This window comes from Propithecus coquereli, unplaced genomic scaffold (assembly GCF_000956105.1).
Source record: "Propithecus coquereli isolate 6110/MARCELLA unplaced genomic scaffold, Pcoq_1.0 Scaffold110, whole genome shotgun sequence".
NCBI lineage: Eukaryota > Metazoa > Chordata > Mammalia > Primates > Indriidae > Propithecus > Propithecus coquereli.
In genome coordinates this window covers 4,985,203-5,002,557 of record NW_012134970.1, presented here as the reverse complement: position 1 = coordinate 5,002,557, position 17,355 = coordinate 4,985,203, and the positions used below count along the sequence as shown (strand labels likewise).

At 35.8% G+C, this 17,355-nt stretch overlaps 1 protein-coding gene across 1 annotated transcript in view; it reads right to left on the bottom strand.

The window, feature by feature from the left end:
- C7 (complement component 7) overlaps nt 1–16,971 on the bottom strand; it is a gene marked incomplete at its 5' end in the record, with an annotated part of 62,454 nt that extends 45,483 nt beyond the window's left edge. The window contains 6 exons of the mRNA XM_012649552.1: nt 898–1,141; nt 2,431–2,601; nt 10,267–10,405; nt 11,498–11,645; nt 13,891–14,032; nt 16,891–16,971. Coding sequence (XP_012505006.1) covers nt 898–1,141; nt 2,431–2,601; nt 10,267–10,405; nt 11,498–11,645; nt 13,891–14,032; nt 16,891–16,971 — 925 coding nt within the window. The remainder of the gene's footprint in view (nt 1–897; nt 1,142–2,430; nt 2,602–10,266; nt 10,406–11,497; nt 11,646–13,890; nt 14,033–16,890) is intronic.
- Nucleotides 16,972–17,355: the final 384 nt, after the last annotated feature.

Sequence of the window (17,355 nt, the reverse complement as noted above, 5' to 3'; positions counted from 1 at the left end):
AGGAAGTGTGGGCAGTAGCTAAGGACAAAGTTAGCAAGGAAAAGGTTTAACTTGAAACATTATTAGGCCAGGGCCAAATAGTCTCTGGAGAGCAGGAGTGGATGTTAAGATGCTATACCCTCCCCTCCCACATCTGGGCAAGATGGTGAGGCTCTTCTCCTCCACGTTAAGTCAACAAAGCAAGAATTCAGTAGCACATCCTGATTCTATAAAAAAAAAATCAGGCAATTTTAGCAGTGACATAGCATAAGGAATAAGCTAAGCTAACTTTGAGGCCAATTAGATCTGGGTTTACAATCTATGTGACCCTGGATATGTCTCGTAATAGAACTAAAGTCTCTATTTCTCAATCTATGGGAGAAGGATTATAGTACCCATCTCCCTGGGTGCTAGTGAGGATTATTGATAACATATGTAACTTCGATCAGTAAATTTAAACTATTGGTACAAGTACTAAGTAGTAAGTAAACTTGTGATATTCAGAGCGGATTTTTTTAAAGGAACGTAAGTGATTTAAAAAACAAAGGTAAATAAAATGTTTCTTTAAACCATTTTGATTTCTGGAATATCAGTAAATTCCTATTTAGTTTTTCTCGAGAAGTATTGTTTAATCTGAGAAACGAGAAAGGTTAAAAATTATTCTGAAAGTCCAACCAAAACCCTCTGGAGATAGCCAATAATGATAATGATTTAATTCAGGCACTATCAAAAAGAACAGGCAGGCTTTTCTTAAAGCATATAAGATTTTAAGTAGAGTATAATGGATTCTTGCAATTTTGAACTCCTTTACAATTTAAATCTCTATTTATCACATTTTAAAGCTCAAAAGTTAAGTTAAGTTATTTCCCCATTAAAATCCCTGAAATGCTTTTAGGTAACAATTTTTTAATAGTGTACCGCTTTGTTGGATTTTTTGTGAGTCCAAATAAAATAAAACTCTGTATTCTCCTCCTAGGGATCCAGACTGCAGGTAATGTGTCCCGTACTGGTCGATCAATCTTCGGTAGGCACCGTAGTCATACAGAGAGGGAAGGTGGGAGAGTTCCTTCCAGAACGGCTCAGCCAGTTGTAAAAATTCTGGATTGTTATTAATGAACTGAGCCACTTCAACGGTGTTCTGAATAACCAACAATTGATAACTCTATAGGAAGAAGAAAGAGTAAAAGAAGTGTTATGTGGAAGGTAAAAAAGAAATGGAAATAGTTCCCTGCTCAATTCTCCATCAACAGCCACCTCCAAACAACCTAGTCTATATGAATTTTTATTTTCTATGCATGACGAGGTCTCTTCTGGGCCCACTCTCTTGAAGCAATCTGAGAAATTTTTGGAGAATAATATTTAAGCGATGCCACAGTAATTTCTTACATGACCTCTAAAACCCCAAGATCAAGTTGTTATGCCTTCCTCAAATAGAAAAAGAGAATCAACTCATCAACTGCCAATAATCTCACAAATAAGTATATAAAATAATGTGTACCTAGCGTCCACATCTTGACAATGACTTATAGGTAGAGTGACTGTGTAATTTATCTCCCATATTGATGTATTTACAGGTTAAGCTACTTTATAGTGAGATCTTCTAAATGTCTCCTAAGCATCTTTCAATGATATCCAAGACAGACCACAGATCTGCCTTATACTAAAACCCCACTATGGGAATAATATAATATGGAGATGGTAAATGCTTTTACAGCTCATATGCCCACAATCAGCTTCTTAGTCATAAAATAAATAAAATCAATATTCCTTATACCCCCCTTGTGTGGTATAAGGAACTTTATTAATCAAGTTACTGACTTTAAGAATGAGATGAAATGTGCAGATTGTGAATAATGATCAGCCTGGAAACTTCTTCAGCAGTAAGTGTATATCAGTTAGCACAATTCATCTCTGCTATTCAGTTTCTCAAGATGAAAATTTCAGTATCTTAAAGCAATGAAGTATTTAAAAATAAGTCCTTTAACTTCCTCAGAAGAAAATTTTGGTATTTCAAAAGTAACAAAGTATTTTTAAAATCTTCTAGTTTCATGCACCTTCTAAAAAGACTCTAGCATTTGCAATTAGGAAGCATATATAGGCATTAATTGGATTTTTAATTATATGTAACACTTAAAATGGTATCATCAGTGATTATGAATGAGAAATTTAGAATAGTTTAAAACAGAACATTTCAAAGTAATAAGATTTTTTAAGATTTTCAAATAATGACAAATACTTTAATGAGAAAATAAAAGGTATAAATATATTATCAAAAAGAATTAAACAATATTGTAACTTTTAAAGAAATACATCGCATTTTGTCTTAAAGGAGGTACTGTTGCCCTAATTTAAAAATGAAAGCTGATCCTTTTGATAAATATACTTTTGTTACTGTGAGCAATACTTAAAACCAGTAAAATATGGAAAAATTAGCTGATATTTTGTACTAACCTTTTTCTTATGGATTTCATCGGTATTTGAGGTATAACTGTGTGAAGCAGATGATGAAGACCTAAAAAAGGAGCGCTTCCTACTAGATGACGTATGTTCTGATGACGTATGTTTTACATAAGACCAACTACTGTTGTAAAATTCATAATTAAAATCATTGTTTACTTTCACCTACAAAGAAAACGAAAGATTTTGCCATCACCAAATTAAGGCCTTGGATATACCCACGAAATTTTTGTCATGGATACTTTCTTCAAACAACCTTCCCAAAAAGACAAAGCTCTTCATTGACACAAAACAAACGTGACTCTCATTAAGACCAGGCCTGTATGAACATAAGGAAAGAGTACATTCTACAATTACTCTTGGTTAAATAGGAGACAGTGTATCAATAATGGTAATCCCAAGGGATTCACTAAACACATTTGTGTACAAACAATTTCTACCTTCCTTTAATGTCAGCCTTTAGCCCAGAAGTGAGCAAATTAACAAAGATACATTAACAGACAACAACAAAGCATTTAGCTCTTGATTTTTCATCTAATAAAGGGAAACAGAGTTGCAAATAGGTGACACGAAGCAATTAGACCTTTTGAACTTTGTTTTGGAATGCTCTATGTCTGTAGTCCCCAACACCCTGGCTGCAACCCGGTAGTGGTCTGCAGCCTGTTAGGGACTGGGCTACAGAGCTTCCCCCCACACCCCACCCCTATCCATGGAAAAATTGTCTTCCATGAAACTTAGGAATTGGAGGAGGGAGACCCACACAACAGGAGGTGAGTGGTGGGCAAGTGAGGGAAGCTTCATCTTTATTTACAGCTGCTCCCCTCCCCATCACTCAGATAACTGCCTAAGCTCCGCCTGCCTCCTATGGAAAAATTGTCTTCCATGAAACCAGTCACTGGCACCCAAAGGGTTGAAGATCGCTGCTCTATGTGATCCAGTAGTGAATTTAACTTTCTAATTCTGTTTGACTTGAAGAAATGCTAAAACTGGATTTTTTTTCCTGTGCTAGGTGGTAAAAGGCCATCCCAGAAGAATTTTAAAGTAGACAATAGATTAGTCACATGTGGCTAACTGAGAAGTGACAGCTCCAGCTTTCATTGAAGAGAAAAACATTCATTTATCTTTTATTTTACTCTAGATCAAGTGTCAAAATGAAATGGCCACAAGGGGCTGGCAAGTAATATAAATGTTACAAACATCCAGTGGAAGGCATGGTGATAAAATAGTGAGCACATACTCTGTCTAAAAGGGACAATTCACAAATCCTTCAGACAGTCACCATATGTAACTACAGGTTGTAGTATTGATAGATTTTCTGATTTTTTTCAAGATATAAATCTGAATCATATGTAAAAATCTCTCAAAATTATAGGCAACTAATTTTCTAAAAATGTCAGTCCCTGTGGGAATTAAACAAAACATGCAAGAAGACTATCTCTCATAGTGTCTGTTCTACATAAATATTCAAATTGGGAACTCTCCTTCCATAAGCATTTGTGTTTGTATTATATATACATACACATCTGTGTTTGAGATCAAAGCATAAATAAGCACGGAGAAAATTGAAGAGATAGAAATGGTACACTTCTTAAAAGAACTAAAATGAAAGAAAAATGACAGTATTGATGCTTGTGAAGACAAAATATACATGTTGTCACATTAAATGAGAAAGGGGGTAAAAGTGTGAAAATCCTGTTAACTACAAGCATGCAAGTATACGCCCAGTCAAAAAGACTAGAAAGAAATACATGAAAATGCTGGAAAATATGATATGACTTTTATTACTACCCCATGTTGAAAATTAGGCATGCATGCTAAAAAAGATAAGAAAGATAAGAGGATAAGAAAAGATGGATTTAATCAGACCTTTTATTAGAGCATTATTTTTATTACATTATGAAATTGGTTTGTTAAATAAGAAGACATTGTTCAAAGTGCTAGTAGAGATTTCTACAGTCACTAGATAGGGTCTCAATACTATTTAGTTTTAGATAAACACAAAATTTAGTTTTTTATTTCTTTTGAGAAAAGGTATCTCTCTTTCAGTGTGAAAAAAATTAGCCTATTTTCCCCTATCTTTAGATCCACAATTCAAATATTTGGTTCCTGATTTATGCAACTAAGCTTCTTAGCTGCTTTAGCTCAGCCTCTCCTCACTCCTATCTACCCTACACATAGCTGCAGGAATCATCTTTTTCAAGGTAGTATGATTTTATTAAATTTTCTTTAATTAATACTCTCCTCCTTCCAGCTTAGATCCTGGATTCTCCCAGACTGATCCTTCCTCTGAAATCACAATTTCAAACATCCTACACTCTGATATCTCTTATTCTTCTAACCCTCATATTCTTATTGCCACATCTATTTTTTAACTTCATAGAAACATATTCTTCTACTTATTCTCCCTCTTTCTCCCTATCAATACTTTCAATTTTTTACTTCCTCCCTTAGGCCTCATGGTTCATAATCTCAACCATTCTCTTGCCAGTGCACTTAACTTCCTTGCTTAGATGTCCTGCTATCGTGTTTGCCCGGCAAAAACCCAACCCAAATTAATGCTTGCGGCCAAGCTGCCAGGCACTACTATAGAAAAATCACATAACTGTGTAGATTGGTGCCACTATAAATCCAATCATGATTTTCATCCTCAGTGGAATCCTCAATACCACCACTTCCAGCAGTTTTGTATTTCTCTGGTCAGTTTTCTTTCTCCCTCCCATTCTCTACAATAGCTATTTTAAAATTCTGCAAAATTTTGAAAACTTTTCAAAACTCAATTCCTCATTTCTACAGCCTTTTCCTTCACTCTCAGAAGATGATCTTACCTCTTCTTTACAAACACTCCCACCTTCACACAGAGACCTCTTAAACTGCTGGCTAACAAATCTACAAACTTACTAACATTTATTCCCTTCTCCTCCATAGGTATCCCTCCTCCTGTCTTAGGCTAAATTCTCTGTCTCTTCTCTGTACTACATTCCCTCCAATCTCTTCAAAGGATGGATTAAATTGATTGAGTGTTCCCTCTCCTATCACTTCAATTTTTCTTTCTCTAATGGCTCCTTTCTACGAACACTTACACGTATTCTAACCCAACCAACTAAAAAAAGAAATGCTTTTCCTATTAATATACACTCCCTTTCTAGCAAATGTCCTGCTTTCCCATCTCACCACCTTAAATGAGTTAACTATAATTCATTGTCTTAAATTCCTCACCTCCCGTTCACTCTTCTACCTACAATGTTCTGACTTCCAATAAGGTTGCCAGCATCTCCCTTATTTCACCAGATGGTGAATACTTCTCCCAGCATCATTCAACCCTGTTACTGCTCTCTCTTTTTGGAAACACTTCTCACTTCTGTTGGCTCCCTGGTTTTCTTCTTTTCTCTCTGGATACACCTTGTAAGATTCCTCTAAGGCATCTCCCTCTGTTATATTACTCTTCTACACCATTTCCAATTACCGATCATGTACTAATAACCACCAAATGCGTATCTCCAGTCCAGCTTTCTCCCGAGCAGTGGTACAACCCATAGGTACCTAAACTAAACTTGCCTTCTCCCTGCAGCCGTTATCCATATCAGTGAATTGTATTTCATCTGGCCATTGGTCCAAGTCAGAAAGCCATTCATGTCCCTGACTGCTCACTCTCCATCATCCCCCACATTCAATCATTTGCCAAGTTTCCGTAGGTCATGATCACGACCCTTGGGGGTATCACAACTTTCTAACTAAATTTTTTTCCTTATCCTTGGATCTGCCACTCTCTAATTCATTCTTTACTGCCCACAAGAGTGGCATCATAGAATTCTAGAATTCCCTTCTTTTTCTTTCTTTCTTTCTTTTTTTTTTTTTTTTTTTTTTGAGACAGAGTCTCACTGTGTAGCCCAGGCTAGAGTGCAGTACTATCATCATAGCTCACTGACTGCAGCTCAAATTCCTGGGCTCAAGCAATCCTCCTGCCTCACCCTCCTGAGTAGCTGGGACTATTGGCACACACCACCATGCCCAGGTAATTTTTCTATTTTTTGTAAAGAATGTGTCTTACTGTGTTGCTCAGGCTGGTCTCAAATTCCTGGCTTCAAATAATCCTCCCACCTCAACCTCCTAAAGTACAGGATTATAGCCAGCGCACCCAGCCAGAATTTCCTCCTTAAACTCTCCAATGGCTCTTTTTTAATCCAACCACTTAAATGGCAAAAAAAAAAAAAGTCTTTTTCTTTTGTTTTTTAATTTATTGGTCACTCATAAACACGTTTCTTACAACTCCTCACACTTCACTCTGTAATCCAGCCAGTTTGGATTTTGTTCAGTTATTCAGAAGTGTCCCTCTAGCCCTCTTGTTTTTTCATTTTCTCTCTCTCTCCCTCTCCCTCACTCCCCTATATATAGAGAGAGATGATAGAGATAGATATAGAGATAAAGCTAAAGGTAAATAGAGATATTTACTGCATATACATACACATATTTTATTTATTTTTATATATAAATATATATTATATTGTCATATTATTATGTATTATATATATTACATATATAGAGATAAATATCCTGTAAGTATAGTGTGCTGCTAAGAGAGGGCTTTGGAGCCAGACTTCTAGGGTTCAAATCCTATGTTTGTCATCCATCACTTCTGTGATCATGGGTAAGCTATTTAGCATTTCTTTGCTTCGGTTTCGGCATCTGTAAAATGAGATGACAGTACCTACCTCTCTGGGTTATTATAAGGAAAAAAAGATCACGCAAAGCTCTTGGAACAGTGCTTGGTATATAAAGGGCTCTTACCTGTGAGCTATTTTTATAATCACCCAAATTATTCCTGGTTAACAAGGTAGATTTAGAAGTCTCAGGTATCTAGTCCTCATACCGACAGGAAGCAGAGGTCCCAATAATTTAGCGTTAGTTAAAATTTCCTTTAGAATATGTTCTTGTTTTTCATTTGATATGCATCTAGGATCTCTCTTAAAAAATATAATGAAGTACATTCAAGATCAAATACAGGAGAATCCATGAAGTTTCTCCAACTTGATCTTTAACTCATTTCCCTCTGCAACTCATCATATGCTGAGAACAAACACGACACTCTTTCCGCCATCTCTGAAGCTGAACTAAACTGGCACCTTCCCAAGCGACCACAGTGCAGGAATGTGCTTAGGTTTCAAAAGCTTCCTTGTTGTATAAAAGTATGAGTAAACAGACAATGTGCATAGCATCAAAGTAAGTGGCTTACTCAATAAAAACCAGGTTAGCCTGGATAAACCATGATGTTGAAAACCAAAAGAGAGATTATGAGAGAGATTGACTGATTCTGTTTCATGTTTATTTACTAATATTTATAAGCTAAAAGTCACCTTCCACCTTGCAGAGACTGAATACCCAGTGGTCCCTAGGTCAACTTATTTGAAGTATGGGGGACCTTCCTCCATGTCCACCTCTGGGGTTAGCACTTAGATGACTGACTCGCTGTCTGTTGCTTCCACCTCACTTTTCTCAGACTGGATTCTCAAAACATCTCTGTTCCTCACTTGATCACAGGCTATAATTTTTCTCTACTCTGATAAACACCTTCACATTCAGTGACTGGGAAGACACTTCAGATGTCAACCCCAAAACCAAGCCCTGCTGAGGAAAATGAATGTCAGGATCACGCTGTTATTAAATTATTCCTCTTCCTCAAAAGTGCAGACTTTCCGCATATCTACCTTTCAACTAAGTCAGAAATGCTCTTCCTTATTGTTTTCTCTGCTATGTGACTTTCCAAATTTGGCTTCAAGAATATACATTCAATTCTCCCCATTATAATTATGAAAAAATTAGCAACACATCCTCCTTGGAATAGAGGGAGAAAAAAATTATCTACATATGCCTATCTTACATTCTCCCTTCTGGCCAAAAGTTAAGGTACAATACGTCTTATTTATGTTGTTAAATTTAGAGCTGAAAAAGAAATTAAATGCAATACATGGGGAGAGTAAAGGGTAATCGAAAAATAAAGGGTTGTGAAATCTGACGCTGGATTCAAGCTCTACTACTTATTAATTTGATGACTTATAGTAAGTCAGCTGAAATCTCTTGAGCCCTGATTTCTACATGTATAAAATAGTAAGGTATTACTTACCTTTCAAGGCTGTTGTAAAGATTAAACCTATACCAATCTCCTAAAATAATGCAAATACCACAGTAGATATTAAAATATGGGTAACTATCACTGTTTTTCAGATCTAGTTTACTCTTCATATTTATGATTCAATAACTCTTAAATGTAACTAATTTGTTCTACTGTAAGTTGGAGGAGGGCAAGTTTGCTATTTATAATCAAGGCTGCTTTCTGGAGAGGATTAATTTGGGTACGTGAAAGGCCCTTTTGTCTGAACATCCTAACAGTTTGGTTTATAAATTTGAAAGTAATAGATAGAGAAAGCTGAATTGAATATTTTTGGAGTTCTAAAATGAAAGGAAGGAAAAGAAATGAGAGAGGGGATCTTGGAAGAGGAGCTCAAGAAAGAGGCTAAAACAGGATGAGGCCACACACCTTATTTTGTTGAGGCTGTGGAATGATATTTTAAGTTGGAGGATGCCAACTGTTATTGCTTGGATATGTGTGCACTACGGCAATAGAAATCTCTCCTCTATCTTCCCCTCAAATCTTCAGGAAAGTCCCCTAAAGCCATAACTGTTATGATGAGTTTAGATGGGTATAACAGAAATAGCATTCAAGAAACACAAGCCTAGAACCAGAGGAGATCCTGAGATCATAAGCAAAATTAAAAAATCAGGAAATATCAACATTGGCAAGAATGTGGAGTAGAGGCCACTCTTCCACACTGCTGGTGCGGGTATAAATTGATCCAGCCATTTTGGAAACTTAACCTAGTAAAGTTTAATATATACATATTCTACAAAGCAGCAATTTGAGTTCCAGGTGTATGCCCTAGAGAAACTCTAGCTCATTTGTATGGGACTCACGCACAAGGATGTTCAAGCCATTTTCATAAGAAAAAATTGGGAACAGCAATAAAAATGCCACCTGAAATAGCATAAATAAATCTCAAAACCATAATTTTGAGTGAAAAAATAAGTAATAGAATATATACTTTATGATTCTATTTATATAAATGGCAAAAGGCAAAGCTAAATCACAAATTTCTATTTAGAGACAAAGACATATATAGAATAAATATTTACCAAAAAATGAGGAAATGATTAATACAAAATATAAGGTAGTGTTTGCCTGGGCTGGGGGCAGTGGGTTCAGATATGACCAGAGAGAAACACAGAGGAGCTAGCAATATTCTATTTCTTAAGGTGGATGGTGGGCACATAAGAGCATTTGTTTTATCAGTTTTTTTCAAACTGCACATATACGTTATCCACATTCTTTTGTATATGTGAAATATTTCACAATTTTAAAATAAAAAGCTTTTTAAATGAGCTGACATTGTGGCAGTATAAGGAGATTACCATTACCAGCCATGGCCAGGGCCTTGAGTTTTAACACCCACACAGGGACAGACAGTGAGGTCTTGGGCCCACATAGAACATGGAATTGAAACTGAGGCATAAAGATATGTCAGCTTAAATGACACAAGTTAAAAAAAGTATCATTGAATGACACAGTGACTTTCAACACAGGTTGAAAGTATCACTGCCCTTTACCAAAGAGCTGAAGAATGTGTATTTTTTTAAGTCCACATAAAACATTTATAAAAATTGACCACATATTAGGCCATAAGTAAATTCTCAACAAATATCAAAAAGTCGACATCATATAAATTATGATCTCTGACAATTCACAGATTAGAAACCAGTAACGTCAATGTAATTAAGTACCTGGAATGTGTAGGAGAGGACATTTCCACTCAGTCTGTAGAAATCCCTTCCATCCCCACTAAACACCTTTCTGCATTGACCACCAAAACTTTTGGTATTGATGACTTTTTTCCTAAACTGGCCAGTGAGGGCGTTGTAACTGTTAGAAGGAGAAGCAGGAGCAGGAAAGAAAAGGCACTTAAAAAATCAGAAATAGCACTTGCTGGGGGAAAAAAAGAAATATTATTAGAGAACTCTAGAAATTCTTAAAATGCATTACAGTTAAGCACTTCTTTGAGAGAGCTCAAATAAGGAGAACAGCATCTTAATGCACACCATGTGTTATCCAGCTTCCCCTACTTGGTATAATAGCTAAAACTAATAGCTCGGAAAACCCAAAATCCTTTCAGCCTAGAACATATTTGGGAAACACGCCGCTTTGTTGTACCTATGGCAACTGCTGCCTTTGAATTGAATCTATAGATAAAGCCAAAACAACTAAGGCTACTCTTCAGGAGAGAGAGTGCTCTACAATGAACTTCAACCAATTGCCTCTTAACATGCTGAACAGTATACTCTTTAAAGTAATTTTACCCTATTTCTCTGTTAAAAAATTTAAAATGTTATAGAAGAGTCATGTCTACCACTCTAAAATAGATTATTTTAAAGACTTGAAACTTTAATTTAAGTCAGATGACACCTAAAAGTCCTTCAGAATTCTTTTTGGAGTGGCAAACAGGGTTTTCCCAACTTCACTTGAAAATAAACGTTCCCCGCAAGTTTAGGCAATTACTTTTCAGCCTGGATATTAAAACACACTCATTTCTCTCTTTTCACCTGTTCTCAGTCTATTGTCTCTTCATTCTCTTGAGTAGCCCCACATTATTAAGTTAGCTTTCTCTCTTTCTTCCTCTCTCTCTCTCCCTCTCTCCCTCTCTCTCCCCACACACATGGTCACCCCCAATAGGGTGACCTACTGTCTAAGTTTCCCTGGGACTGAGGGAATTTTAGTGCTAAAACCAGGACCATCCCAGGACGATGGGTCACTCTACATCTTACCACATGTATCTGCAAAGATACAGGTGCGAATAAAAACAAAATTGTTTCAGGATGTGGAAAGGAGCTCTCAGCTAATGAGAAGTCTTGGCTATTAGATGATTTATCATTAGACTCTGCAAGCCATATGCTAAAACAAAACAAGATTAAAAACTACAACCCACTGGTGTACTCAGGAGGCTGCCCAGCACCTTACCCATTTCCAGTAAGTTCTACATTGGGAGGGGGTTTTTCTACATCACAGGAAGGTTTCCTTTCTGAGTCTTCACATCTGTCTTCATCAGCGCTGTCTTCTTCACAGTCAGAATCCCCATTGCAAACCAATGATCTGCTGATGCACTGACCTGAACACAGGGGAAACCCATGCAGATATGAAAGAGGGAAGAAGGGGATCACCACCCAGGATCCAAAAGGCTTTACCTGCCACCCCCAACACTGCCCTGATACTCTAATGTAAATTTGAGATAAATCCTCAGAGTATCTAGGAAAGGACTAGTGATGATTTTGGTCTGTACTTTGCAGCACACAGAAATGATTCTTAACTCTGGCAGACACAAAATTGAAAATAGGACCTGAATTCAAAATTTTAGGCTCTCTCCCATATCATCAAGTAGTTTATCTAAATCGTAAAATGCCAACTACTGGGAAGATACAGTGACCTCCTGCTCTTCAATTTTCAATTTCTTTTTCTGTTATCACTAATTAAGATGATAAAGTTGAGCTTTTCTTGGTGATTTAGATGTGTAAGCTTTAAGAGCACAGGAACTCAGTCAAAAGGTTAAAACTCAACATTTCCTTAGCAAGACACTCTTCTAGTGTTGGGGTACACACATAAATAAAAATGGCATTTACCAGATTTGTCATATATTTTACAATCAAATGGGAAAGACTATGAAGACATAGATCATTATAACTCAGCAACATAATTTTTATGATAGACATAAGCCCAGAATACCAAGGAAGCACTGGAGGGTACCAGGGGATCCAGCCCTGCCTACTTCTCCAACATCATCTCCAGCCATTCTCCTACTAGCTTCCTATGCTCTGGTCATACTGGACCCCCTGCATCAACAAAAGGCCAGGCTTTCTGTCATCTCCAATGCTCTTGATTTACAATTCTCTCTTCCTAGAAGGGTTTTCCCTACCTATCTCCTACTTGTCCTTCAAGAATCAAATTAAACATTATCTCCTCTTGAAAACCATCCCTACCCCACAGGCTATAATGCATGTTATTCCTCTGTGTCCTTATGTTTTGTGCACAACTGTCCTCATAGTATAGCATGTACCCCATTATACTGTCACTCAATTCAATGAAGCAAACATTTCTTGAGAGTTTATTACATATGTACTAGACACTCCATATGGCAAAATGAAAGAAATATAAACCATGTCATCAGAGTTCACAGTCTATCAAGAGAGACATCCAGCCCAACAAATAATTCAGAGTACAAATGGTACGATATACACATGAAACACAAAGAAGTGATTAATTAGTTAATTAACTAACTGGTTAGTTAATTAGTTCTATCAGTTGGGGATTTAGAGAAGGTTTCTCAAAGGAAATATCATCTGATTTGGATTTTGAAAGTAAAATAGGAGTTTGACAGGTATCATTGAGGAGCGCTTCTAACACGAGGATTATTTATGTACTATTCTGCCCATAAAATTTTGGAATTTTTTTTTTTTTGAGACAGACTCTTGCTCTGTCACCCTTGCTAGGGTATAGTAGCACCATTATAGCTCACTGCAACCTCAAACTGCTAGGCTTAGGCAATTCTCCTGCCTCAGCCTCCCGAGTAGCTGGGACTACAGGTGCACACCACCATGCCCAGCTAATTTTTTCTATTTTTTGTAGAGACAGGGTCTTGCTCTTGCTCAGACTGGTCTCGAGCTCCTGGCCTCAAGTAATCCTCCTGCCTCAGCCTCCCAGAGTGCTAGGATTACAGGCATAAGCCACTGCACCTGGCCAAACTTTAGCATTAATATTTTTGAGGGAAGAGACTGTGTGTTTCATTTTTATATCCACAACCATCATCACTATATTTGGAACATGACAAGAATAATAAATTTTTTACTAAAAGTTGTTGAATTAATCTGGCTACATAAATGCAACATAGACAATAGGTAAAGTAATATTCAATGCCAAAATTTTCAATGTTTTGATTGCCCCATACATAGCAGTGACTGATATTGCTCCTTGATTAGCTAATTAGAGTTATTTTTCTTGTAAACATAATAATTGGGGCAGCAACATTGTTTTTGCCCAATCTTAACGTACATACCAGACTCACCCTGCATCTTCACCAAAAATGCACTGTCAAGAATTGTTTGGGCCTGTCAACAGCCAGAGTTCTATTCAAAGAGGCAAAGAGTATTCTCACCTTTCTTACCAGATGTCTCTCCTTGCATTGGAAAGAATGATAGATGAGTGTGTAATTAATATGCCCACAAAAATCATGCTGATATTTGGAGGAAATTAATTTATAGGGCAATGTAAATTCAGTAAAATTCAACACATATATATCGAGTCAGTTAGACAGATAGCATGAATTTACAGTCTGCATGCTGAGCCTATAAAAAACAAATTACCTGAAAAACACCTGAAACGTTCTCCACATCCCTCCTCTGTTGGACATCCTCTTGTAGGTTCACAGGATTGTGTTTCAAAAGCACTTCCAGTACAAGGCTGGCCCCCATACTGCCCATACACAGCAACAGACCGCCTGCGAGTCTAAACACAAAGCACGTAGTGATTTTTTTTTAGGTAGCTCCAGTTTTCTTTATCAGAGTAATAAAATCTGAGAGAAATTAATACAATTTGAGAAACAATGTCTGGAAAATTGTTCCGGTGTTCTACAGAAGTAAAACCTCAAAATCAATGGGTCCACAGACCCACTTGTCTTTGAGCTCAGTGGCACTTGGGTTATTATTTACAAGGAGCTTCCAACAATGTATTTATTTTCAGGGTTAAAAGCAAAAAGAAAAATTTTTCAGTGAATCCTTAAGAAAGTAACCTGAAAAAGTCAAGCGTAGCTGGGTAGACACATAAGCAAATAGAGTACAACATAGAATGATTAATGTTTTTGCCAAAGCTGTGTACCAAGAGCTAATTAGAAAAGGTGAAATGAATCATGCAGGAGAGAGGGTAAGCGTACTGGGAAGGGGTATTAAGATGAGGCAGAGTTAGGGTAACCTTTAGAAGAATGGTAGCAATTGAATTAAGCTGAACCATAATCCTTTTTCAGAAAGAAAGGCAAGGGAAAACAATTCAGGGGGAAATATATAATATGGAGATCAAATTTACAAAATAGAAACCTACGTAGTTCAAAGGTGAAGCAACATCTACAATGGAATTTTAATAAACAATCAAAAACATTGATCTCTGAAGGGAAAAATATGTGAAAAACAAGCCTCTTGGGGGAAAAGAGCAGTACAGGAAAATTGAGGAAATGCTCAAACCAAATGAGACACTTACAATTAATTTATCCTAAAGTTTATTTAATCCTCATTCAGTATGAAGACATGTATCTAATATTTAAACAAAAAGAAATATCTACAGAATCATTTTCCTCCCCACGGGCAATCAAAGGCGTATCTTTTGGTTCTTCCTGTCCTCACCTCTTCTCTGTTAATAGAAACGAACCTGATCTGAGTTTCCCAAGGATCTAAGCCTTGAGCAAAGATCAACAGGGAAGAGTCAGTGTACAAAACACCAATGTTAGATTTAGTCATCCATCCTAAGTTGGGTTAGAAGTGGGTGTTCCTGGGGACTAGGGGTCACAGTGGTATAATTTGAACTCTGGGCAGGTTGGTATCAGCTGGAGCCTGGCTCTGGTGCCTTTGACTGTGTCTAAACAGAAGAGCCACGAAGGAATGTGAGTGGGGAGTGGAACCCAGTAAAGTTTCTTAATACATTTTTGGTTTCTGTTTTTATTTGATGAAGACGCCTCTCATGTGTAACTAATCAAAGTGCTCTTTTCTGAGGTTCCATTGCACAGATCATGTTGTTTGCATAAGGAATGTTCTCCTTGTCCACATTATCTCGGTGCCCTTGATGGCTGCACACTCTCAGCAGTCTCATTCTCATCTGCCAGATTCTGAGCTTGTGACCCCTTTTTCATTTTCACTTGTCTCCTTATAAATGAAAATTTTGTTTTTATAACCTAGGGATGTATCCATTGCATAATGACGTTCACTCAAAGAAAAAAATTACTTACATGAAAAATATCCTCTATTTCTCCACTTTTATTTAGTGTTCTTTCTTGTTTTTAAATTATAAAACTGTTTTATCTGTTTGGTGTTTCTTTGACTTTTGTCTTGTTATTCATGTACCTCTTTGCCTGTAGTCAGAGTTGTCGTATATTACATTTGCTAGAAAACAAATTCTTCATTTGGGTAACTTGTTTTAAAATATCTTTTATGTAAGTACTAAATAAATGCTTGATGAAAATGACAATAATAATGATGCTTGATGCTTCAAGACAGAAACTATCTTCATATTATAATACAGTTGTTATTTTAATAATTAAAAAATGATTTTTAAATATATATTTTTATCCAAAATGGGCTACTTTAAAAATATTTAACTATTCAAATGTTCAGAAAGTTTAAAACAAAAATTATATTTCTAGGAATTTATCTTCAAAAAATTATGGCAAAAGAGGACAGATATCTATGTATAAAATGTTTGTTAAAGTTTAATTTATACTAACAAAAAATGGAAACAACCTAAATATCAAACAACAAAAAAGTGAATAAATAAGATAGGTATATGCATATAGTGGAATATAATAAGCTGTTACAAGTTATTATGCTGACAGTGTAATGTTATGTTAGAATAGTAAAATATAAAACCATGATCAAATAATTTTATTTTTTAAAATTATAAGCACATAGAGGGAAAATAAGCTGAAAGAATAAATACCAAAACATTGGTATATCTGTTTCTCCTAAATGGTAGAATTCTGAGTAGTACTTTCTTTCTTTATACCTTCTACATTTTTTTCAATGAACATTTTATAATTAGGAAAAAAAATCAGACATTTTTAGAAGTACTTTATAAGATCCAGGTCAAGTCTAATATTTATTTGTATTACTTAGGAATTAAATTTTAAAGCATTGCAAAATGTTTTATTTTTCAAGTCCATGAAGTAAAACAAAGTAACCATTTTGTGAAGTAAAACCAAGAAATCATTTTGCTATTTGTTAGTGTTTGTTTGAAATGAGAAGAAAAGTTGAATCCAGTGAATATAAAACAAATTTTAAATTATCTACAAATTTTATTTCATGTTATTCCTTTTTCTCTAATAGTAAACGAATTAGTGAGTTGTCTTTAACTTTTAGCCTGTGTATATTTCTGGCTCAAAAGTGAGATCTAGAAAAGTCTTTAAAGAAAAATGAATGTAGAAATTACTTTATTACAATATTAATTATTAAACAAGTCATATTTTTCTCCCTTCAAAGTTACTAAAAATTTTCAAGAAACATTAACATCAATTAATGAACATTCAAAAGTTAATACCATCTTGGTCATAGCTAAGCTATTTTTGCATATAAATTTATCACATACAAAGTTTTGTGGGGTCCTACCTGAGTCTTGGTACAGCCATTGCATTCTGACCAAGAGGCATAGGAGTCCCATCGGCAATTGACTGGAGAGGAGGCACTGTTACAGTATCAAATTGTCCATCAGAAATCAGGTAGAAATACAGGTGGGGGACACAAAGAATGGGGAAAATAGTCAAAGATAGTAAAAAATTACTTCAAAATTTTTTCCTAAGAAACACTAGAAGTATCCCAAAATATATAAAAACCATAGGGGGAAAGAGTCATTTTCTTAGAGATTAACATTTACTAAACATCCATTACATACCATGTACTACTAAAACACTAGAGTTGTAGAAATAATAAAAGAGATAGGTCATTGACTATTGATAGAAGGACAGGGACACTGTCCTTTTTTGTATGAACAAATAATCATAATACAATAGATCTAATTTGATAAATTTCATAACAGAAATATATACAATATAATGTGTCATGGAAATGTAGATA